Genomic DNA, 25,581 nt, shown 5'->3' on the forward strand with positions numbered 1-25,581 from the left:
TCTGTATCCCACCTTCGTGGCACAGGGACTCCCCAAAGTCATGTGGCTCATTGGTGGGTGTATTGGAGCTCAGTCCAATCAATAAACATAGGGCATGTGCCAGTTCGGTTCTCTTACGGTTGGCTGTTCCCCAGCCTTAATATACAGTGTTCATATCTCTTTTACTCCGTTTTACCCTTTTTCAGTTTTCCCAGCTTTGATATGAAGCACACATTTCCTTCACTCCTCTTTACATATAGCGAGTGCCCATTCGATTCTCTTCGATTCTAGTAATGTTGGTGGCTTCCCCGGCATTGATATACACATTGTATCTTTTTCGGCTGCCCATCCCGTTCCCTCAGGCACTCCTACGGTGGTCAACCTCAGCCCCCTTGACAGCCAAAGTTTTTATTTTATTTATTTATTTTAATTTTTGCTAATTTTATTCAAACCAAACAACAATACAAACAAACCCAACAAGCAGTGCAGTTTACAACAATTCCATTAAACACCATTTATATTTCCATTTTTGCCACTGCTCCCATAGTCCCACCCTCCATTATGAGCCTATTTGTACTTCACATTCAGTGTCTGCTACATGTGGCCGGGTCTCGCTATCCTCGGATTCCGTTGGGTCCGATATAGATCCGAACAATTCCGCTATTAATAATTTCCACGCCATCAGGGTACCCACTTGTTCCTCCCCACTCATGTTGCTCGCCTCCTGCCATACTATCGTTTCGGCCTCCGCCCATTTCTGTAACTCCTTCCACCATACCTCCACCCGTGGCTTGTAACACTTCTTCCATCCCATGGCAATCCTCCGTTTTGCTAGCACGTATGCCAAGTCTCTCAGTTTCTCAACATGTTTAAGTTTCCGTGGTCTGGGGAACCCTCCCAGCAAGCAAGCCCAGACCGTATCTATGACGAGCGTGACCCCCTTTGTCGCTAATTTTTGTGCCACTTCACCCCAGAAGCATTCGATTACTGGGCATGACCAAAACATGTGCGTCATGTCGCGTTTTCCATGTCGCACTTAGGGCACGCCTGTCGCCCAGCGTTTCCGAACTTGGATATCCTCAGAGGGGTCATGGATGTTCTATGCGTTATATACAGCTGTATTTGTTTAAGTCTGGCGTTTGACACTTTCTTGTGATATCCCAGGGCGCGTTCCCACATCCCATCTCCCATTGGGGCCCCCACCTCCTCTTCCCAATCCAGTCTCAAATGTGTCAATTCCTTCCCAACCTTGGTCATCACCATCTCATACAATCTAGAAATCTCATGCCCCCCTTCAGATATGTCATACATTGCCCCCACTGTAGCATCTGGTTCCTCTGCCAATACTGTTTCAGGCCACGTTTTCCGAATTTTCTGAACCATCCTATGGTATGTAACATATTGGCCAGTATGTAATCCCACCTCCTCCCCAAGTTCTTCAAAATCTCTAATGGTCCCCTCTTGCCAGATATCCCCTAACGTTACCAGCCCCACCGATTCCCAGTGGGTTCTGATAATCACCCTTAGCCGCTTATCCCCTCCTGCTAAAGCAACAAGTGGTACTTACAGGAATGGGTCCTCCATCATCCCACACGCTCAACGCCACATTTTCCACCCCAGCATCATCATCCTAGGGTGCTCCTTCATATATGACTCAGGCAACCATATCATTTCCCTTAAGTAAAATGGGGTACAATCCTGCCCAAACAACCTAAGTTCAGGGGTCTTTTCGTCGGAAAGCCAATTGGCCACATATTGTAGTTAACTCGCTACATAGTAGACCTCAAAATTGGGAAGTTTAATACCCCCCTTTCATAGAAGTACTGCAACTTCCATAGCGCTACTCTATTCCGGGTACCATGCCATAGGAAGTCCCTGCACACACTGTTCAGTTTAGCAAAAAACTTCTTGGGTATCATATGTGGGATATTACTAAAATAATGTAAAAGCCTAGGCAGGACCACCATCTTGAGCATTGCCCCCCGTCCCATCATTGCTAGGGGCAACTTCTCCCAAAACTTCATGCATTTCCGGATCTTCTCAACAGCCACCTCGGTGTTGTGCTTATGTTCCTCTTCTGCCGTGTGATACACATCTATACCAAGGTAACGGAAAGAACTAATCACCCATGGTATCTGTAACCTTTCCTCAGGGGTCACCTTATAGCTACCTAGCGGGAATATACTAGATTTTTGAAGATTCACCGCTATGCCGGACAACCCCGCATACTTCTCCATCACTTGCAGGATATATTGAAGATTTTCTTCCGGGTATTTCAAGTATAGTAACAAATCATCCGCATATAAGGATATTAGGTGCCGCTCCCCCCCAACCTCAATACCTATCGTATCATATTGTTGTCTGAGGTATATCGCCAGGGGCTCCAGGGCTAGAATGTAAAGCATCAGGGACCAGGGACACCCCTGCCTGGTGCCTCTACTAAGCTGCCATCTCTCGGATATCACTGATCCCGTTCGAACTCTGGCTAGCGGATCGCTGTATAGCATTTTCGCCCACCTGATATAACTCGGCCCTACTCCGTATCCTTCCAGGGCCGCAGCAGTCATGGCCACTTAACGGAGTCAAAACGTTTTACTGCGTCTAGGGATACAATCGCCATTTCGCCTTCGTTCCTATCCGCCCATTCGATCACCCGGTGGAGTCGCCTATGGTTGTGGGTTATATTCCTATTCGGGACATAGCCCGTTTGGTCTGGGTGGATTAATTTGCTAATTACTCTTTGCAATCTGTTTGCCAGGACAGCCGTCAATATCTTGCTGTCCTGGTTCAGCATCGACAAAGGCCTGTAGGAGCTACAGCTATACCCCGGTTTGTTGGGTTTAGGGAGCGGTATTATAAATCGCTTCTCTGAGTGACTCCGGCAACCTCCCCATCTCAAACGCTTCATTAAGCATTTCTAACAATGGGGGGAGCACTTCTTCTCAATATATTTTATAAAATTCGCTAGGGAACCCATCTGCTCCTGGGCTCTTACTGGTGGGCAACTACCTCAACCTCCTCCAACTCCTCTAAGGTAATTGGTGCATCAAGCTCTTCTCATTCCTCATCACTTATCTTGGGCAGTCCTATATCTTCTAGTGTTTCGGTTATCTCCTCCTGACTGCCCCCCTCCTTGTCCCCGTATAGCACCTTGTAATAATCCGCAAATTCCTTGTTGACTCCTTGAGCGTCTACTACCTCGCCATCATCTCTAGTTATTGTCCTAATCGGGGGTCTAGGGGTTTCGCTCTTGTACAGCCACGCTAAAAGCCTACCCGTTCTATCCCCTCCCGCGTGCGGTCTTTCTACATACATTTTATAATTGAGGTTGCAGAGCCTTTCCCAGTATTCCGCACACTGCTGCTGTAGCTTGAGTACTAGCTCCGTGTCCACACTGCCATTTTATAATGTTCTTTCTAGTTCATCTTCTACTCTTTGTAGGTCAGCCAGAACCCCACCTTTCAGGCCCTTTGACTTAGCTATGGCTACCCCGCGCATCACCACCTTAAAAGCTTCCCATAGTGTACCCGCCGAGTCAACACTACCAGTATTCGTTTCAAAATAGTTGATGATCTCATCTCTTATGTCCTCTCGAAAGACCGGATCTTTGAGTGCCTCCGCTCGGAGGCACCATGTCGGGATCCACACCCTCGGGGGACAGTATTGCCACCCGAGGACCAAGGGCGGGTGATCTAAGAGGACCCTCGCCTTATATTCCATTTGAGTGCTCTCTGCCATTACATCCGGCGTGGCAAAGACATAATCCAATCTCGTGTGTAGCTGCTGCGGGGCTGAGTAGTGCGAATATTGCCTACCATTAGGATGTTTTGTTCTCCACACATCTACCAATCCAAAATCATCTAGTAACACCTGCAATGCTTTGGCCGCTGGGGTGGGCCTATCAATCCTGCTATCAGATCTGTCCACCTTAGGGTTCATTACACAATTGAAATCCCCGCCCCAAATAACCGCGTTTCCCACACACATACTAAGGTTGGTGCACAGAGTTCTGAAGTATGCCGCCGTGTTTTGGTTGGGGGCGTACGTATTTACGATGCATACCTCTTTATTCTCCACCAGCCCTCTCAATATAACCATCTTTCCGTCAGTTTCCGCCACTTCCTGTAGTAGCTGAAACGGGGCGTGTGGCGCCACCCAGACAAGCACTCCCCTAGCGTAAGCAGAGTACGACGAACCCACCACAATCCCTTTCCATTTTTTTCCCCCAACTAGCTCCAGCTTCTCCCGCGTCAGTTGCGTCTCCTGTAACAGTGCAATCTCTATCTTTTGCCTTTTCAAATACAGCATGACCTTATTCCCCTTCATATAACTGTTAAGTCCCCTGACATTCCACGTTAATATCTTGAGATCTCCCATAGCGCATTGATATCTTCCTCCCCATTTCCAACCGAACCCTCCCAGTCATGCTATGCAGATGCAACCCTTTAGCTCCGTTTGAACTTAAACTCCCCATGACTATGTACATCCCCAACTTCCCACCTCCCTTCCCTCCCCGCACCCATCCCTTCCCCAACAACACCCCCACAACTGTTGCCCAGCTCCATCCCTGGATCTCAGGCACCCCCACATCTAGCCCTGTCCAGCACAAGCTTATGCTCAGTGCTCAGTAGGGTGAAGTCGCCCTAATGGCCACTTAACTATTAGTATTCCGGGGGTGGGTTGCTTCCATCCTGTTGCTCCCATTTCCAAATTTATTACGCATTGTGTTAACCCTATGCAGCTTCCAATTACATTTTGCCCACTATATTCCAGTCCATGCTGAGCACAAGGCCCGAATGTTATCCAGTGTTTCACCGGTCTCGCTTCCCGGTATAATCTAGTACCCCCTCCCACTTACCCCCTCAATGTCCGTGGCACCAGTTCTTCAGTCGTCCTGTTCCTGTCGGTCATGGTCCACTTCTTGCTCCGGGCAGCCTTGCAGATCCAGCCACGTTACCACCTCCTCAGGAGTGTCAAAAAAAAGCAGCCTGCTCTTCTGTAGCACCTTCAGCTTTGCCGGATACAGGAGCATGTACTTGATGCCTGCTGCTCGCAGCCTCCTCTTGACGGCCACGTAGCTGTATCTCTGTCTCTGTACCAGCATCGTGTAATCCGGGTATGCTGTAATGTTGGCGGATGCTTTCTGTATTGTTCTGCCTTTATGAAAATATTCCAGGATCTTCTCCCTGTCTCTATAGTTCAAGATCCTCGCGATGATGGGTCTCGGCGGAGCCCCAGGTCGTGGTTTCCTCATTAAGGCGCGGTGCGCCCGCTCCACCGTGAGTCCCTGCGAAAGCTTGTCTGCTCCCATTTCTTATAGGATCATGTTTTCCACGTAGTTGGTAGGGTCTTGGCCCTCTTCCCCCTCCAGCAGGCCGACCACCCGTATGTTATTTCTTCTCGCTCTTCCACCCGATTTTCAAGGTTGGCAACCTGCCGTTTGAGCACATGAACTTCTTTTGCATTATTTGTGCTGACATCAGTATTGGTCTTTACGGCACTTTCCAGCCCACTTGTTCTCTCCGCCAGCCCCCTGACATCTTGCCGTAACAGGGCAAGTTCAGTTCCTACCGCATCAATTTTACTCTCCAGGGCTGTCCGCAAGTCGGCCATTGCCGCGCCCCATTTAGTGCTCAGCTCCGCTATAGCCTCCAGGATCTGGTGCTTATCTCCTTCTGGGGCTTCTTCCACAATAGTCGCAGCCGTGCTCCGCTCCGATGTTGTAGGGGTCCTCTGCGTTTTCGCAAAGACCTCCATTGTGGGTCGTTTAGTCTTGGCTCTCAGACTTTTCACCGACATAATGCCACTTTGCCCACGTGTCTGGCTTCGGCTCGGTGCTGTTTAGTTGTTATTTGAGTCGTTGGAGTCTCTGTATACCAACCTACACCTATTGTGGCACAAGAAATTGTTATTGGGGTGGATTGTAACTTCCCACGTCACAATTTCCTCTCAGTGTCTGTGCCTATTATCAGCAGGGTGCTGGCTTCTGCATACCTGATGCTTCTTTCTGGTCTCTGTACCTATCAGAGGCTGGTGGTACATACAGGGTGCATATACCCACTTGCTGCGTCTGCAGGCCGCAATGGTTGATCTAAGCAGCATGTGCGTCCCAATCCTTACGAGGCCGCTTCACGGTCCATCAGTGTAATCCTTTGTTCAGGATCGGTCGCCATTTTGTTTCGGATGGTGCGGGTCTCGGCGTCACTTGTTTTGTCCGTAGTTGCTCTTCCACTCCTCAGTGCGGCTTCGGGATGTAATCCCTGCGTGCCCGTTGCTTCCAACCTATTGTGGGTACGTTGTCATTCCTCTTGTCCGTTCCGTGTGTACATCGTCCCGGTTCAGTGGGAGCGCCAAGGACGTGCCGCCTATCTCATGGCCAGGTGGCCCGACACTGCATACGTCCCCTCGTCAGCCCGGGCTATTCTTGAGCTTCTCTCAGGTAGTCGGCCACTCACTGTTCCATCAGCTGCTGCACGCCTGCAGCCCATTCACTACCCGCCTGGCACCGATTTCAAGTGCCGCCGAGGGTCTCTGTGTTGGCGTGCCGCCATCTTAGTATCAATTACGCTACTCCCGGATCAGGACACAAAGTAGCCTACCTCCCGCTGCTGTGTCCACCTTCTCCGCCGATACGCTCATCTGCTGCCTGAGGTATTCACGCAGATACAGTATCTTTTCTGCTGGAATTAGCCGTCAACACATGCGCTTGCTTAGGATCAATAAGTTGGATCACGGAGCTCCAAGGAATCGCAGCCTACTCCATGGCTGCTTGACCACGCCCCCCCCTTGACAGCCAAAGTTAGTATTGCTAACCGCCATCCTCACGTCGCTGCATGAAGCTCAGGCACCAGGGCTCGGTTTCCTTCTCTTGGTCTCGGCAGGGCTGGTGGGCGCCAAGCACACAGCTGGTCTCCAATAGTCGTACCACCAGAAAGGATGGTTCTCTTTCCGTCTCCATCCCTCTCCTGACCGGAGCTGATTGCCCACCTTTCAGACTCCAGCTAGTGGTTCATGCTGCCTCCAAGCCACCACCTACTCCGTGGTTCGGGGTGGCTCTGCACCTCCAGGACGTCATCTCAACAGAGGCTCCCCTCTATGTAGCGAGGATTCTCCTCCCTCCGTAGGAGTCTCTCTCCCATTCGCAGTCCGTGCTGCTCTTCTGCACATCATCAGAAGAAAAAAAATTGTGTCCGTCTTCTTTGATTATGGCATTCAGATGAGGTTCAGTATTCCTTGAAGCCAATAGGGTGAAAGAAGGGTCTTAGTTGTTTATAGATATAATAGAAGATGGCAAAGTCTTTCCAGCACCCATACAGGCAGAAGTGCGTTTTGGACTGGGAGTTCCTTAACGGAATGGGAGTCCTTGTCCCCAAGAGGGGTGTCACTCCCAGTGAGGTCCCACTTGCCCAGATCCCTAGGGAGTGTCTTGCTGAGCGAGCTCACCTCCCTGGACTCAAAGGGGTTGGCTCCCCTCTAGGGAGAAGGGACGGCTCGTTAAGATAATTTGTCATATTACCTTGTAATTTACTTACAATGTCCCTGTGTCGGCAGTAATAAATAAGTCTATTTCTGATACTTACCAGCTTGGACGATTATTGCTAGACAAATGTTATTTATACGCTCTCTACAGGATACCAATTATTTTCCTTACTTGGCCTATGCCTTACTGCTCAGTCACGCTACAAACGTGACCTTTTGTATAACTTGGTGGAAACCTTGCCAGTCCACTGAGGGTGGCATTACAGAAGACTATTCCAACAGAGGTTCCAAAAACATTAACACAAGCACAACATCAGCTTCAATTGCCTAAATCTACTGGCTTTACAGATCTGTCTCTTGCAAGCATGGCATGCTTCATGCAGGCAGATAATACCAGACAGCAAGCTCTGACCATCACAAACACATGCTATTCTCTTCCTCCTCTTCCTGCCACTAAACGACTATCAATATTGCACCCAAGACCAGGGAGGAAGGCTGGGAACTATCAAGATCCTGCTTGTGGTCTAGCAGAGTGTTGAAATTTTCATAGCTTGCCCTTCCTAAAGTCCTATCTGGTGGAACATCAGGAGTTCCACCAGAGAACATTTAGGTGAGAGCAGTAGGCTTCAAACTGGGAGGCACAAAGGACGTCCGGGGTGAGGGGGCCCAGATTACGATTACTGTGTTGCATATAAAATATAAGAAGATTTTCTACTGTTTATATTTTCTATTAAAACAGTCGCCTTAATCCTTTTTTAAAGAGTTTTGGGCAGTCTAGGAGGCAAAACCTTAGGTGGGGGCCCAGAATCAATATTTTTACTCAAATGAGGGGGTGCAATATTAAAAGGTTTGAATGCCACTGGGTTAGAGAATGTGAGAACAGGTTATGTTTTATGGACATCAGTTGCTGGTGGGACTTTGTGGAGACAAGCCATTTCAAAAGGTGTCTTAACTGATGTAATTAGCTCAATACATTTAATATTTACCAAATCTACACTCCTCTGAATGAAGGTTTATTAAATTTGGACGTCTGCATTAAAGAAAAAAAGACAATGATTCCAATTACTCACACAAAAAACACCACAGGATTACAATTCAAAATATTAACCACTGTGCAGGGCAGTAGCCTGCCTTAAAAGAGCTCCTGAAGCACAATTACATAAATTATACAAAAAAAAACATTGTTTTCATTTATTACTAAGCAAAGGGCATCTCGATAAAACCTAATATTGCTGAATTTGAAATAATTAAAAAATTCCTTACGTTCATCTAAATAACAAGTACAAAGCAGTAACAAAATAAAATGACCCACATTCTCCACCATAGAAGTGTTACAATGACAGCTCCTATTTATCACAGTCTTGTCCCACCTCTTCATCATTCAACGGTAACAAGTTCAACCTAATCGACAATAACCTTCTGCATTTACCAGATCTGACCAAGCATATTTTGCCACCACCCAACGTGGTGTCCCGTAACCTACGTAGTGAACAAGCGAGGGAAGAGTTCTCGCTATCCTCATGTTCTGCTCCCAGTCCCTCCTTATTGCTTTCTGTTTCAGCATAGACTCTAGGGCCCCGATTCATTGAGTGATTTGCATGTAAAACAGAGATTTGCAGGCACAATGCCATGCAAATCCATGTTTTACACTCAAATAATTCCATGAATCAGGGCCTTAGGCAAGGAGGGTTGGGGGGTGAGGGGATCCATAGAACCATCAAGGCATTTACTGAACACACATCCTCCATACATATGATAGAATCTAAACAATCTTCTCAACATTGAGGCAGCCTTCACAGCAACGGCTGATACATGCCCTGACCACTTTCAATTTTTTTGTGAAAAGTAAATCGAGATAGTACTAGGAGTTTACTACCTTGATTTTATCTCCAATAAGAGCCAATGATGATTGGTTTCTGCCCTATCCAAAAACCAGGACCTTGGTCTTCGACCTGTTAAATTTGAGCCCATGGGGCAGAGAAATATTCCTCAGCATAGGAAAGGCTGCATTGCAACCCCTAGGTGTCACAATCAAAGCAGTGTAATCAGCATACATGAGCAACCCGAAAGTAGTGCCATGCAAGTAGGAGGCTGGGGGAGAGTAAACCTATGTCCCAATGCCTCAGTATTGAAATCTGAAAGATATAAAATATAAACGGAGTGGGCTAAGGCACAGCCCTGCTTCACCCCATTATTGGTTCAAAATGGATCCATCAACCTTCCAGAAGGTGATGCTTATCCTTGTATCAGAGCTGCAATAGATTCAAAAGCCCAGCCGGTATATTTAATGCAACTAGGTTTCCCCAGAGCGTATGCTTTGGGATTGAATCAAAAGCCTTATCCAAGTCAATGAAGACCATGTAGACTTCCCCACTGTGCAATACTTATCAACGTAGTCGCAACAAGTAGTCGTAAACTGTGGAGTACCCTCTTCTAAATCCTGCTTGGGATGGTTTCATTAGGTTAAAAGAGTCGGCCCATTTCTCCACACTGGATAGTAGGCATTTGGCAAAAACCTTACCCGTTCTATCAAGCAGCAAAATCGGTCTATACCAATTTGGGATCATTGCAGTCCCATTTCTTAAATATGAGGACGATAATGCTTTGCAACCAGAAGTGGGGCAATACCCTAGGCGAGCTCACCACATTAAAAAGCTTACTTTACATCTGGAGCCAGCCATTTCAAAATCCATTGATGTCTAAATGCATCCCATCAAGGCCAGCAGCTTTGCCAGAGGGTAGGGTTTATCAGGGCAATCTCCTCTAGGCTAAATTAATTTCTTTGGCACTCAGATCAACAAGTTTCCAAAGCCAATTCACCAGCATCAACAAAAAAAATAAAAACTTGGGGAAACCACTAGGTGGCGCAGAGGAAGATGGCTGCGCAGTAATGGAGCTCCGAGCCCATCCAACAAGGTTATAATGGCTACTACCCCCTGAAGGGCCGTACCAGGCTCCGGTGTCTGGAGAAAAACTATTGTGATGGTGGCGTGAACCCCCGGGCGGAGGTGGAGCCGCAGAGACCACCTGCAGACCACCTGCAGGGGCTCGAGAGTGAGCCGACCACTAAGCCTGCGGCAAAAAGACAGCAGCGTGGGTGATCGGAGTGAAGACTCCAGTCAGGAGCGGGCTGCAGAGGAGAAAGAGGGGAGAGGCGACCCCGCGGCAATGGCACGCTGAGCGGACCCAAGCTGGTGGAACAGGCTAGAGCAGCTGTGGATCACCGGCGGTGCCTGCCGCCTTGTGTTTGAAAAGAGCATGAAGCAGACCAGCAGGGTGGCATGGGGATGGAGCGCCCCCATTGGTGCTGTGCTGCTGCAGCGAGGGGCCCAGAGGCCCCAGCCTTTAAGGTACTGGGAGAGCAATGCACCAGTGCCAGAGGCACAGTGGAGACATAGGGGACCAGAAGAGACGTCCCTGCAGCTTCTGAGCCCACGCCTTATATGTAGAGGGCTGAGCTGCGGGGAGAGAACTGCTGGCAGCACCTACAGAAAGGCATGGATCCTAATATACTTCTTTCTGAGTGGGATAATATCTGGAGCAGTGGCTTGGCGACGGTATAGGCACCCCATGCCATAGCCTGTGAGCGTCACAATAACCAGTGTGGAGTGGGCTCCGCAAAGGCGTGGAGAGGGAGGGAGGGCCTGGACTGCACTGGGGGGGGGGGGGTCTAAACAGGAGACAGTGAGAGAAGACTTGGCTGCCCCCAGGCGGAGGGACTCCTAGGGACACTACCCCGCTCCCCCAGCCCATTTGGTCGGCCACAGTGGAACATGGCTGGAAAGGAGAATAGTGACGGCGGCTCGGCAGGTGGTGGGGGCTTGGGCTGCCTGCAACACGACATCCAGGAAATACTGTTAGAATTGAAGGCGTTTCGAGCAGTCAGTCATTGAGCGCATCACAAAAGTGAAAGATGAGGTGAAGGCCTTGGAGCACGCACAGAGGGCGGCTGGCATAATGGAGGTGCGGCTCAAAACGAGAATTAAGGAACTCGAGGCCAAGGAGAGGGAAGCCAGAAGTAAGGTAGAGGATGTTGACAACAGGGAAAGATGCAATAACCTTTGGATATAGAGGTTTCCTGCAGCTCTCAAATAGATGGTGATCCTGGGGCCTGCACATGATCATGAGATCAGGTTCGACAGGGTCCACAGAGGAGCAAGGGCAAGAGAAGGGTCACGATCGGTGGTGGCGAAGTGTCACTATTATAGTGGTAGGGAGGAGAGCCTACAGAAAGCCAGGGAGTTGGACACCCTGGAATGGGAAGGATCCCGAGTGAAGCTATTTCAGAACCTCCCCTCATACACATTGGAATCAGAGACGCAAGTGCAGACCCCTGACAAGGTGGCTCCAGATAGCGGTGGATATTCCCCTTTGCCCTATTTGAGTGCAGGGGCCAGAGGGGGCAGGAGGATAAATGACATCAAGCAAGGCGAAGAGGCAGATTCACTACTCAGACCTGCAAAAGGGAAGATGCGCCCGAGGACAATGAAGGTCAGTACCAACAGAGAGGTTTTGAAGTGCATTTGTCCAACCGAAAGTATGCCGGAAAGATGGCAGTGCCTGCAGGTTAAAGAAGGTGCGGGTTCCCAGCCTGCGACCTCGTGGTGAAAGGAGAGATAAGAAGACCTGTGGTACGTTGATTGTGACAAAGGAAGAAGTGGAAAAATGTACAATACGGTTGTAGGCTAAGGGAAAGTCTACAGGTCAGTCTGGTGACCTGGGTCATACTAGTTAACCGAGTTATCCTCTTTAGTTGTGAAACGACCCTGCACTCAACATTTCACAAGTTCAGGATACAGGGTAGAAGGTGGGGGTGGAGAAGGGGGAGAGGGAGGACACAGGAGAATGCCCTCATGCAAATATTGGTGGATTATCGACATGGAAGATTTTGGACCGGGAATGGGGCCAATGGGGATAACATTTGAAGTGAGCCATGCCGGAGCTGAAGGTGGCCACCCTGAATGTTCAGGGCTCAATTCACCAAATAAGGGGTCGTTAATGTACAATATGTTCCGCAATGCTCACCTGTCGTTTTTATTTTTACAGGAAACTCATTTAAGGGTGGGGAACAGAACGGTTGGTGAAGGGGCAAGGGGTGGGGCAGGTGTTTTGGGCATTGCATAAAGAATGCAAGAAGGAGGGGATTGGGGCGGTACTTGCGCAATCCTTCCGGTTGACAAAGGTGCAGACTAAGAGGGGCCTCAGAGGTAGATTTCTTGTGGTGAAGGGGATTTACGAGGGAACGAGGGTCACTTTGGCCGCGCTATATGCACCCAACACAGGGCAGATCCCCTTTCCAAAACTATTGTTGATTTGTTCGGCAGACTAATTGGTCCCACTGTTTTACAACATATTCCAATTGGTTTCCTTTTTAACAGTTTCTTGCAGGCCTTTTTTAGTTCACACTGGGGTCCTAGCTGGAGGTTTCTTTCCCCATTTAGATTGAAGATTAGTCTCTTCATCAACATGCACTCTCTGTTGTACTACAGCGCATCTCTGCTTCGAATAGTGTGCAGGCATTTGACGATTAAAATCACGCCTATGGTGTATGATTTCTATGAGCCTATCATATGCAAATACCAATCCATCGTCTAAAGAGGCTTCAACTAGGATTTGATCTCCAACATTTGTAACCAGATCAGAATGCCTAATCCCTTCAAATTCCTCCTGGTCCAATCTTCGCCATGGTATGGTATGGTATGGTATGGTATGGTATGGTATGGTATGGTATGGTATGGTATGGTGCTACTACTCACTGATAAGATTCAGGTGCAGAAACTGTCAGATGCAATTACTGCACAGTTATAGTTAGTGACAAGTGGTCACTTTCAGCCCCGTTTAATATTATGAAACGAGCTAGTCGAGGGAATAGATAGCAATACACTATACAACAGTCGATGATGAGTGGAGCAAACCCTGCTCTAGTGAACGTGGATCTCGGTGGGCAATCGTCAGGACACCCAACAGTGAATTTGATTAAGGCATGGTCCCTTAAAATAGATTGCAATGCCCATCCATGTTTGTCAGACTTGGGATTAAGGTTTAGGCTTCTCGGGATCCCACATGCTTCTTCCAGAAGACTACTCTATCACCAGAGTCTGGCAATAGCCCAAGTTTAGCATTGAAGTTACCCTCTATAACAGTGTGCTCCCTTGCATCCAAAGTTATTAACTGGTCAAGTGATTCAAATAGCTCTCGGTTTATAGCAAAGCTGTTTTTTGGCAGGAAATCAACATGAATTACTCTCATACTTAAATCAAAACCCTGCCACCTGAGCCTGAAAGCCATTATATGTTCATAGTCAATCAGGAGCCTCACTATATTAAAAGGGGATATACGGAAACCATGTTGTCAAGCCACCCTTTGAGTGGCCCTTGACACTCTTTAGCCAGAATTGAGAAACAAATATAACCCGCCAGTAAAGGATCCACCAACATCCAAGTTTGCTGGAGGCAGATGATATCAAAAAGTGAGCCAATCTTCATTTAACACTTTGTCTCTCAATCCCGCAATACTCCATGATATAATACTCAAACTAGAGTCAGCCTGAGTTCCGGCAATTACCTCTGAATCAGAGTCATGACTACTGAAAACAGGATCACAGGTTTGCCTGGACAAGCTTCTAGTGTTTTCAAAACGTTGCACAAGTGATTCAAAGAGAGGCGGGGCTAGGTCAGGAATAGGGGGTGGGGAGGGGGCAGTAGGTGCCAAGCTGTTGACCACAAAGGTTCGGACTAATTGGTATAAACCAGGGCATCGAACCATGCATCATGTCGGTGGCACTGTCTGGCCCCAACATCCAAAAACACTAGTCTGCCACCGCCAGCCAGCATCGTCATCAGGCACAACCCGAGATATGGATTATTAAATCCAAATTGGACGCTGCAACCACCACAGAACATACAATCTGGTAGAATGCTAGGTTAGATTTTCATATTCCTGCCAAATCACCTTCACCTGCGAGACCCCCCCCCCCCAGCACTTTCTGCAGGACTTGGGGATTATTTTTCTATGTTCCTGAGGGAGTGGGACCCCCCCCCCTCTCACTCACCCTTTCTTTTACTCTTACTCCATCTATGGCAGTCACTTTTGGGTCTCTCCATACTTTTGAAATCCTACTTTCCTACAATTTGTTTGACATCTACATGTTATTATTGCAGCACCTGGCACTTTTTTGGGCTTCCCTTTTTTATTTTCCTCTTATGCTCCTTGTGTGAACTAATGTTCCCAAGGGTAGGATAATTTTGATCCTTTCTACAATTCCCATTGCGAGATCAGCACACCCCACCTTATGGGGAGCACTGAGGGGTTACATAGTATCACCTTTCTCCCTGTCCCTGTAACATTTCTGTTACAGTCCTTTACTTACCATGTCAGAAAATATTTTCTCAAGGGTAGAGGGATATTTGTAGCCTCTCTACATTGTATATTGTGAGATCAGCACACTCCACCTTATGAGAAGCACGGAGGGGTTACACTGTATCCACTTTCTCACTGCCCGTATAACATTTCTGTTACAGTAACAGAATACCTGAATGGCTGGTGGCAGTGGACGTATTCTGACTTGTGTGATTTGTACCCACAGGCTGTGATCACAGGCATGGGACCGCACAGAAGGGTCACCCATTGACCCAAAAAGGTGGTTGCATTATTTTTGCCATTTCTTGTGCACTTATCCTCTTAGTCCTTCTGCCATGCTGGGTGGGGGAGGTGCTGGTTTGACTTGTCTTTGGCGGGAATTCTTGGTGAAGCCCGCCGCAACTCCAGAATGTCTGAAGACAGAAAACGAGGAAGGATTCCGAAACTTCGCAGTCCATGCCTGCCTGAAACCAGTTCCAAGTAGGAGGCTGAAAGGACAGCACCCTCTAAAGTTTAAATGTAGCAGGAGTGATGATTGGCTGGATTCCTGGATAATTGGGCTGGATGTGAAAGCTGAAGATAAGTCGACCACAGGAGCTGAATCCGATGAGGAAGAACAATGCTGTGCACATCGTCGAGGGATTCCGTAGAACATATCACATGTCCGCGGCTCGGACGGCCCTACACTGGCTCCCAATTAGCAGTAGAATCTCCTTCAGAGTTTAATGTATCAAACAATTGCCTGTATGGTGAAAGCCCCAAGTACCTGCAGAACTGTCCTGCATGGCTACCTGCCAAGAGGGTTTTACAATCCAACAATTCCTGCCTTTTGAACACACTGTGGGCTAGACGGTCGTCTGTTGCCCATGGGTCTTTTCCCTATGGTGCCCCGAAAATCTGGAATGCATTGCCGCCTGACATGAGAGCATACACCTCTTTGGCTCCCTTCAAACGAGGACTAAAAGCCATTCTATTCCAATGCATTTGTTTCCCTGACCTACAGTCTCTAGCTTAACCATTCTGTCCTGATCTGCCCTGTTCTCGGTTTTCTGTTTGTATGTCTTGTCTAGGCGTTCTTATGCCAGAGGGCTTCGCCCTGTGCCATATAATTAAATAAAGAAGAGAGACGCCTGTAGCTACTTCGAGTGACCGGAGATGCCTGCTGAGTAACCACTGCCTTTGCCAACCCTTTCTTCCATGCGACAGAGGAGTCCCGAAGATGAAGACTCGGACCCTTGGACTGGTGGGACCAATCAGTATTAAGAAGACCTGCATTTCGAGCCATCACATGATGAGCTGTGACATTCCTGGGCTGCAAACCGCCAATACCCTGGCAACTCGAGCCAGAGTGCTGTGCATCATCTTTCGATTAACTAATCACTCTGAAACCTCCAGAAGCAAGATTCCACTCCTTGAAGTCCCCTTGACCAGATGATGGACCGAGAAAGTGGCACGAATCGTTCACGCGACAACTGTTCTTCATCTGGGGTCTTGAAAAGGGTGCCAAATCCACAGAGCTGCAAGAAGCAACGAAGAATACTTTGTTGGTAGCCTTCCCTCTGGACTGCTGCTGCAATTTCCCATCCAGTGCCCTTTATTTCGTCTGAAGACGAAGACTTCAGAGACCGGGTCCTGTAGCTGCTGCATCGCGAAGGCATCTATCTGCAACATGTTCTTCACTACTGAGGTACTGTGTGGCTTGAGGCAAAACTTACCTAAAATCCTTTGTGGCTAGGGTGGTGATTCGCAATTTGGGTTTCCACCCATACAGTTCGCCCATGCCCAATGCTGGAATGCATTCAGGGAGCCTTCTATTAAGTCCCTGAACCCTTCTACTGACTCTAGCTGGCCACTGGACCACCAGTGCCCCATTCTGCCTCTGAGAACACTCATGTCCTAGATTAGTGAAGGACTGCTAAAGCAAAGGCCTCTGTGGAGGAACTCTTACAAGTGTTGATATTGTAACTGCATATTCCTGAAACAGAATAAGTCACAAGGGCTATAAGGTTACTTCTTACGGAAAAAAAGACTGCGGGGGCGTCCCCTGCAACAGCCCGCTCACTATACTTCCAAGTAGAGTGAGCGGGGGAAAACCCTGCAGTCCCCGTAGTATGTACGTGTGTTCGCATGAGAAAGGTGCAAACGTTTGGTAGTTCACACCTTTCTCATGCAAATGTTCCGACCGCGGCAAAATCAGCCACGGTCGGATCACGTAGATCCCGTCTTACTTTGAATTGCATACTGCCATTCAGAAAGGTAATTGCTAAATTCTCACTTACCTTTGAATTGTGTTCCACTAGTCTAAAAAGTAATGGCGATATTGTAACTCCATATTCCTGAAACAGCAAAGTACTTACCTGTAAACAGTGGTAGTGTAATTATATTATGCCTGAAACAGAATAAGTTACATAAATGGCCAGGTACTTACTTGCAATGTTAGTAGTATAATTGAGTTATTCCTGAAACAGAATAAGTGTAATTCCATTTGCCTGTTTATATAGAAACTAAAACCATTATTGTTACATATATAAGTGTATAAGGGTTTATTTGGACCATATGTATGCTACACTTTCTTTGTACCTTCCTACAGCCCTCGCTCCCACCTAAGGTAAGCCTGGCTGCTCTGTCATTGCAACCTTACTTATACTGGGTGGTACAGGCCTGTATTGAGAGTTGTAGTTTCTGTATTGCCAAGGATAGTCTTCTAAAGTCTTACTTAAGTGGACTTTAGAAAAACTGTCCCAACAAATGCGCACAGAGGAGTAAACTCAAAAAAGAAACATCAGTTACACCCAAGAAAGTGTGCATTGTGCTAAGTAGAGCGCGCTTATACGAGTTTTTATTGCCATGGGTTTTTTCCTTGAGAGTACAGATCAGATTCAACTGTCTCCAATCTCGCTCCTCTGAATCATTGCCTTCTGCAGTCCGTACTACGCTAAGAAGAGACATAAGAGCTTAGATCATTAGGCACAAGCAGCTTCCAAAAGCTACTTTAGACTTTCCAAGGTAAGTAGTGCAATATAAACAGATTTTTAACTGCAATCGCACAAACCTAGTTACTGTACAATTAAATAAAAACAACCTATAAAACATGAACACAATAAAATATAATGATACCCAGAGGGGTAAAAGTAAAGAGACAGTTTAACTAATAATGTCAAAGAAAAATAAAAGAAAGAGTAAAAGAAAAAAAAGGAAAAGGAAAAGGGGGTGTTTGGGGATCTCTACTCCTAATCCAATGCAACACCCCCTTAAACATACAGCTGCTTATCTCTTTACTGAAACTACCCCACTGTCACACAAAAAAGAACACTTTCTCCAAATGATTCAAGGAAAGCCGGGTAAAGTGACAATGCTGTAGGTACAACATATGTTACAATTTCAGAATCCCCTTTTAAAGAGCTTTCAACCATGTCTGATGGGCACGTTGCATCTTGACCCCATGCACAGCAATTGGAGTCCTAGATTAGGATGATTATTTTCTCCAGAACTTGAACCACTGCAATCGTCAGTGCTACTTCATGACCCGCCACAAGTCTATCCCAGAACATGTCCTCCTGATGTTTCTCATTACCCACCCCGAACCTGCCAAATAATAAAAGTGTGGTAGGCCAGGTACCTTCACCGTCCAACAACAGATGCTTGAGGGATTGGTTGGCTAGGTTAGTGCAGACTCTACACAAGGCAGTGGCAAACCCCGCCCCCTCCCCCAGCCCCTTTTACACATAATTTCGCAGTGTGGGCCACATTTAAATGAATTCTCATGAAGTTCTTCCAGATTCTCCAATAGGGGAACTTTACTACATATCTGGCTAGAAGCCCCCGTCTATTGTCCACTTTCTGAAACAGATTGACTGGAGCCGACAATCGCATATTATCAACCGTTTCTATCCAGTCCCTCTCTTCCAAGGCTTTCTTTGCTTTTCCAGGATTATCAATCAGTGTTTCGTGATTTGTATATGCCCAGGCTACCTCTTCTTCGACCTTTACTTCTAGTCCAGAAAGGATGATTGCACTCTAGTTACCCAATTGGTGTTAAATATCAGAGTACAATGTACCCTCCTGAGCCGTGATGACAAGACGGAAGAGAGAACTTAATTTCCAGCCGGCCAGAATCTTCAATGAACGTAGGCCCAATTCAAACCTCAGACTGGCCATAGGGAGACTTAAGGGGGAGACCGAGAACCCTTTTCCAAATCAGGCCTTCCAGCCTCTGCCAGTCCACATTCCATAGGAAGGGCTTTGCTTCAAGGCCATACAGCAATACGGGGACCACCTTGGCAGAGTAGAATTTAATCAGAGGGAGAATCGAGAACTTACAGTACTCATCTGTGGGACTAGCTGTGTAAGCTTGCTCCTGATGTCAAATTCCACCTTAGAGATGGATGGTGCAGCATAGATTTTTTAGCCCAGGTAAAAAATCACCTCTTCAACTCTTAGAACTGGCTGACCCCCCTCCCCCCCCCCTCCCCCCCCTGAGCAGCCAGGCTTATCTCAAGGGGGAATGTGAGCTTGTAAGGGTGTTACACAAAAGGTCTACAATAGCGAGTATTCAGATAGACACTTGTACTCAAGGTTTCTTGGTAAAACAATTATTAACTTATTACACAATCATTTCAAAAGCATTCACTAAATGAGGCAAACAATATCACACAAAGAAATACACTACAATACTGATTACTAAGCAATTGAGCTCCCTTGAAGTCGGAGCCAAATAGCATTGATGTAGGAGCAAAAAGGCATAAAGTTGATAAAATGAATATTACAGTTACTTTAAAACAGTGCAAATAGTTTTGAGTTCACCAGAGGAGTTGATTCAATGCAATAGGTAGGCCAAAGTCAATGGGCTAGTGTCTTGTATAAGAAAAAAAAGGTTCTGGTGTTTAAAACGGAAAAGTCTTTACCAGGGTTCTTAGAAGTAGTTCACGGAAGAAAAGGTTTGTATGTCGTTTCACAGGCTGACTAGACCTGCAAGTTGCTAAAGTTCCACAAACTTTCGCGGTGAGAGGTAAGTTCTTTCGGTCTGCAGCTGAAGACTTCTGTTCCTGAGCCTCATTCGTGACAAGAGGGAGGACATCGGGGGACTCCTGCACTGCACAGGGATGGATCACGAAGCTGGCAAATTGGCAAATCTTCGATTCTGGTTGCTGTTCTTCAAGCACACAAGCTGGTGTCCTTCTCCCTGGTTAATCCTAACCAGCTTTGAGAATGGTATTCAGGTGGCTTACGAGTTGATTGGTCCTACCAACTCAAAAGGAAGAAGTCGTCTTTGAAGGAGCTTCTCTGTCGAGGTTAACATGGCGATTCGGACCTGCAACAGGGCTCCACCGGGCAAACGAATGGTCCAGTAGTTGCAGCAGCCGTCCTCTTCCAGCTCATCTTTGGTTCTTTCATTCCAGTGGTCGGCTCTGCCTTTCAGTCCAAGAGACTCGCCTTCTAAACAGTTTTCTCCCATTCATTCCAGCCAAGCTGCCCCTCACCCAGCAGGGTGGGTGTCCTTGCTGGACAGTCAGCCAATCACGCCAGAGTGCATTTCGGTCTCCTATGAGACCAAGCACATGGCATTTCGGGCACCTACCCTCACTTCCTGCCCAACCCAGACACTCAGACGCCAGAGGCGGTCTTCAGTCCTGAAGCACGCCAAAGGCACAGAAACAAAGGGACCAAACCAAACTCTAGAAGGACCTTGCCAAAATGAAATGTCGAAAAAAAGAAGACTGGGACCTGTTTAAACAAAGGGGCTCAGGCGCCATCTTGAAAAACATGGCTCCCGCGATATTTAGCTACCGGTGTTCGCGGTTGGGAAAAATCATGGTAGTTCTTTGTAAAACCACTGCCACCAGCCATTTCGATAAGAAAGGCTAGCATTTGACTGCTACATGAGTTTCTAGACACAGGGGATACTTAGTAATCCCTCGAGCACTCTATTGTAAGATAGTGTGTGCTGGGTCCAGGAATTTTAAAAGACTATCAAAGTCAATTTAATTTAACATTCTCTGGGAAACAGTAGTTTATCCCAGAGAATGTATTTAAACCTTGGGACAGCCTAAAAAGGCTTCCCTGTGTTACTGCACTGAGGGTGCCGCGTAACACATGAAAAGATTATGCCTATGGAGTTGTCTAAAACTCCATAATCAGAGAACACAAGAGTAAAAAACACATGATAGAGTGGGGAAAAAGGCTAAGTCTCTCCAGGTAAAAAAATCAAGTCCTAAAAATCCAGCAAAGTTGCTGGGGGTCTCTAAGGTGAAGGGAATTAGCACATTTATGAGAATTCTCCCCAACAGCATTGCTAAGAGGCCCTCTGGGATACGCCGCCTTCTAAGTTTTAACCACAGCCTGTTTCGGTTGACTTGGTCAAACGCCCTCGGGAAGTCTACCCAAGCCCCATAAAAGTTGTTTTTCTCCATTGTGCCCCGTCTTCTCACTCAGGACGCTCAGCACCAATCCATTTAATGCCATCGAGAGGCCCTTTCTGAAGCCTGTCTGATGTTGAGAACTATTAACATACTGTGTTTAAATTTTCCTTTTATGACAATTCCTAGACAACTAGAACACATAATATCTTTTGTCATATATTAAAGACAAAGTTTAATGTGCATCACATGTGAAAGGTAGATTTGCAGCACTCCATGTGCCGGGCTCCTTGTTACCCAGTGGTGTCTCTTGCTTACTGGGCAATGCCCAGTAAAAAGAAGTTGAAAGCAGCTTCTGCCAATCAAATCTTTATTTCATTCCATGAACCCGGTACACCTTCAACTGGCTTGTTTCAAACAATACCTACCCTGTCCTGCCAGGACACCGTCCAAATCTTGGCATGAACCAAAAGGTAATGTACCACTCACACCAATTCCCTCTCTAGCTTATTATCAAGGGACCTCAAACAGTGATACAATTCAAACAAGTTCCTACCACGGCTTGAAAGTAGTACAGGTTTCAAGGATATTACAAATAGAAGTGCAGAAAAAAAAGAAAAAAAGACCTGATGCATTTTACTGACAGACATCAGTTCTTATCGATCATTGGCCACAAGCTTTGCCGATTCTCAGAACAGACTTACCACACCCATCGGATATCTTTGAGAGCTGAATAGGAGCATCCAGAAGCACCTGCTGATGTCCAATGCAGGCCTTGCCATCCCTGAAAATGAATCAAGCAGTAACAAATATAACAGTTAAAATAGTCACAGAAGTGCATAACAACTCTCAGATCCAACAGTAGACTATCATAGAAGCATTTACAAGTACCCTATATTGCACGCAAGGCATGCACAGCGTTGCATTACAGCCTTGTAGACACAGGGAGGGGTCATTATCACAGGGTTAATGACCTTTCTCCCATGTTCTGCCCTGAGGTGAAGCCAAGGGCCAGGAGTTGGAAATGGGTCCTTAGCCCAAGCGATAATGACCCCTTCCTCAGCCTAGAAGGCTTTTTGCGCCTTGTACAAAGAGCAACAAAGGTTTTGGAGTTGTGGTGCTGAAATAAAAAAATATCCTTTAATAGAGTGAAGTACACAAAAACATGTTAGTATATTAAATGTGGTTTCATTTTGTAGTATTTAAATAACTAGGTTATCTTTATAAGGTACGCATTTTATTTCTAAACTTGGTTGAACAGGAACAGATTTAGCATGAGCTAACTGTAGGTGTAATGTGAACGCAGCGTCCATTGTTTTAGCTTTCACTTTGTTGTGTAAATTAGCTTGAAGTGTCTTGTTAAATAAATCTTGTTGGGAAATGTCAGAACAGATCCAAGTTGGTCACAAAAATGCAGATGGCAGCACTCAAGAATCACAGTTATTTCAAAAAGGAAGAAGGCGCAAAGCTCAACAGACCACTTGTCAAGATCACACTAGTACTCACATATGTAATATGTTATACATTCTCTGGCAGATGTTCTGGATATCCACATCATCCTTGGAATCTCTAGACACATCCTGGAGTAGATCCCCCACTGCTTCAAACAAGTCTTCCACTGACTCAATGTCTGCACTGCTGCTGGACAGAATGCCTAAGAACAAGCAGTTGGTCAAGTTAGCTTTGCTGAAAAGGGAGAATGACATTTATACAAGAAAAAACATGAACCAGTCCTCCAGAGCGTGGCATGAAGCAGAACACTGGGTTACTTTAATGATTGAAGCCAGCATTACTGTGGGAGAGAAACAGGTGGTGGGAGGCAGCATCAACTGCCTTCTTACAGTGACGCAGGACAAAGCAGATACGAGTGTGATCCAACATATACACACTCAAACAGTATACGTTATTGTGAAGTATGAAGATAAGGGCTATTTAGCCATTATCATGTATCCATGCATGTTCAGAATATGAGATTGCAGAGCTGCCACCGCCTGAGATTCTTGGGTATGAACAGCAATTTGGGTTACACAAGTACCAAAGGTGCCATTTAAATCATTGAGGCAGGGATCACTGCTTAACTGAAGGTACGTACAACCATCTATTGAGAACATGTTTTATTATGCCATCTGAAGAAAATATAGCCATTACAAGAAACTCACTGCAGTATTCTCCCTGCCCTAAATTGAGGGTATGGGGGTCACCTTCCAAAGGTAGGGCAAACAGATCATCCATATGTTTTCGCTGGGTCAACTAGTGGGAGCTGTAGTCAAGCAGTTATGGTCAACTTGGTCAACTCTCAACATACGAGATACAGAATAATACATTGCTTTGAATAAAGGAACATCCACAAAGATGTATGAAAATATATGTTGCTCATATTAAAAGTAAAATTGAAAGTCGCTTCTTATTTTACTCAAACGCATCCAACTGTTGTGCCCTCGGATCCTGTATCCTCAGCATTAAAACCCAAGCTCTATCCTGAGTTACTTCCCCTATCCGATACGTCTCTGCAATTTCTCTTTAACCACTGCCACGTTCCCAACCAAATATATAAACATGCCTCCATCCTTCCTATTCTGAGAAAAGAAAAAACGTAACCTTTCCCTTTCTTCAAATGTTCGTCCCATTTCATTACCCCATTTTTATTTACGCTTCGAGAGTGCATTGTATATGTCCAACCAAATCTCTGCCCATCTCAACCGCTCCTCTCTTTTACTCCCCTTTCAGTCTGGCTTCCGTCTGTACCACTCGACGGCCACTGCTCTTCTCCGTCACTAATTCTTTACTATCTGCTTGCTATGCGAAACATTCTTCTCCTCCCGTTCTACTATATCTGCAGCATTTGACACCATTGAACACTCTGCCCTTCTCTCTACGCTCTCCCAGCTTGTTCTTCTCAACTCTGTCCTCGACTGGTTTTCTTTTATCTTTCTGACCGAACTTACACTGTTTCCCGGGCTAACTCTACCTCTTCCACTTTCCCCCCCCCTTTAATATGGTGTACCCCAAGGATCTGCAGTCAATCCTCTTCTCTTTTCCCTGTGCACTCTAGCACTCTTCTATAATGACCTCGTCTGGCTTCTCTCGCCACCTCTATGCAGCCGATTCACAAATGTCCCTGTCATTCTCCTAACCGACACTCTCCTTCGCTTTCTAGCTGCTTATTTGCCATCCAATCTTGGATGACCACTAACCATTTTCATCTTAATCCTACAAAAACTGAGGCCCTCTCCTTTCCTTCCTTCCTTCCTTCATTTCCTTCCTCCTCTATATCTCGGCCTATTCCTCCCTCTTCTCCACGTTTATCTGACTCAGCTAGAAATCTTGGCGTTATCTTTGACCCTGGTCTTTCTTTCTCGACTCATATCTCCGCTTTTGTCGCAATCAACCTTTCAATATCCGGAAAGATGTTCCCATCTCTCCTTCCATGCCATTAGACTTCCAATTCCCCATCTTTTTTTTCTAGCAGGATTACGGTTACTCTCTTCTTTTGGTTTTCCCAGCCTATCAGCTTGTGTCCCTGCATTTTATCGACAACTCCTCTGTCCATCTTCTTGGCATTTCTCCAGCACGCTCCATTTCTTCTCCTTCAATGGCTCTCCTTTTTCACTTTCCCCGTGTCCACTTCAAATCCCTTCATGGTTTGGCCTCTCTTCATCTCTCTACTCGTCTCTTTCTGCTCTCCCCCTCAGACACTACAATCCCAATCCCAGTTTTTTCTACCTGTTCCCCGACCTCCTTGTGCACCGTCACGTTTCCGCTCCTTCCCGCTTCTTAAGCCAAGACACTGGAACAAACTACCTTTATCCATTGACTTGACGCCTTTGGGTTTTCGTGCCCTCTACAAATGCAATAAATAAAATAAATATTAGATCTCTCTCATCTATTTCTCTTTTCCAATCCCGTTTGTAAGACATCTTCCCATACCCTTAATCTCCCTACTTACAGGCAGCCTGTCACCATATATGCACTATTTTGCACTGGGTTTTTTTATCCTGTAAAAGACCTCTGGCAAAAGCACTATACAAATCAAAATGAAACATTTATGTAGGTTGCAAGCAAGTGATTTGGGGTCTGTGTGGAGGCTCTCGGATCATGTCCCTCCTGCTTACAAGGTTCACTTGTGAAGTGAAGGGGCAACTAGGTCCTTTGGGTCCCAAGTTCACAGTTCTTAACCAGTAATAGTGTGGTGTTTATTGGCTTAACTAGGAAGCAGTCTCACATATGAATATATGGAAGATAAGCTTCTGAATGGCAGAGCAAGAAACAGGTCCTGAGGATCCAAAAACAGATGACGATTAAGAAAAAAAACGCTGTGCCTTCCTGAAAGCAAAGTACAGGGGATCTTGTGTTTGGGTCTGCTCAGCTCTGTCTGAGCACTGTCTTACTGCTTCGGGTCCACGGCGCA

The 25,581-nt window shown here is 46.5% G+C and overlaps 1 protein-coding gene across 1 annotated transcript in view; it reads right to left on the bottom strand.

Annotated features, from left to right (window-relative positions):
• The window catches only part of ABCF3 (ATP binding cassette subfamily F member 3), a 981,204-nt gene that overhangs the window by 927,300 nt on the left and 28,323 nt on the right, over positions 1 to 25,581 (bottom strand). Inside the window, exons 2-3 of the mRNA XM_069618825.1 lie at positions 22,680 to 22,827; positions 21,878 to 21,957 (exon numbers count right to left, since the gene is read on the bottom strand). Of these exons, the coding sequence (XP_069474926.1) occupies positions 21,878 to 21,957; positions 22,680 to 22,827 (228 nt within the window). The remainder of the gene's footprint in view (positions 1 to 21,877; positions 21,958 to 22,679; positions 22,828 to 25,581) is intronic.

This window comes from Ambystoma mexicanum, chromosome 10 (assembly GCF_040938575.1).
Source record: "Ambystoma mexicanum isolate Mex_15411 chromosome 10, UKY_AmexF1_1, whole genome shotgun sequence".
Lineage (NCBI taxonomy): Eukaryota > Metazoa > Chordata > Amphibia > Caudata > Ambystomatidae > Ambystoma > Ambystoma mexicanum.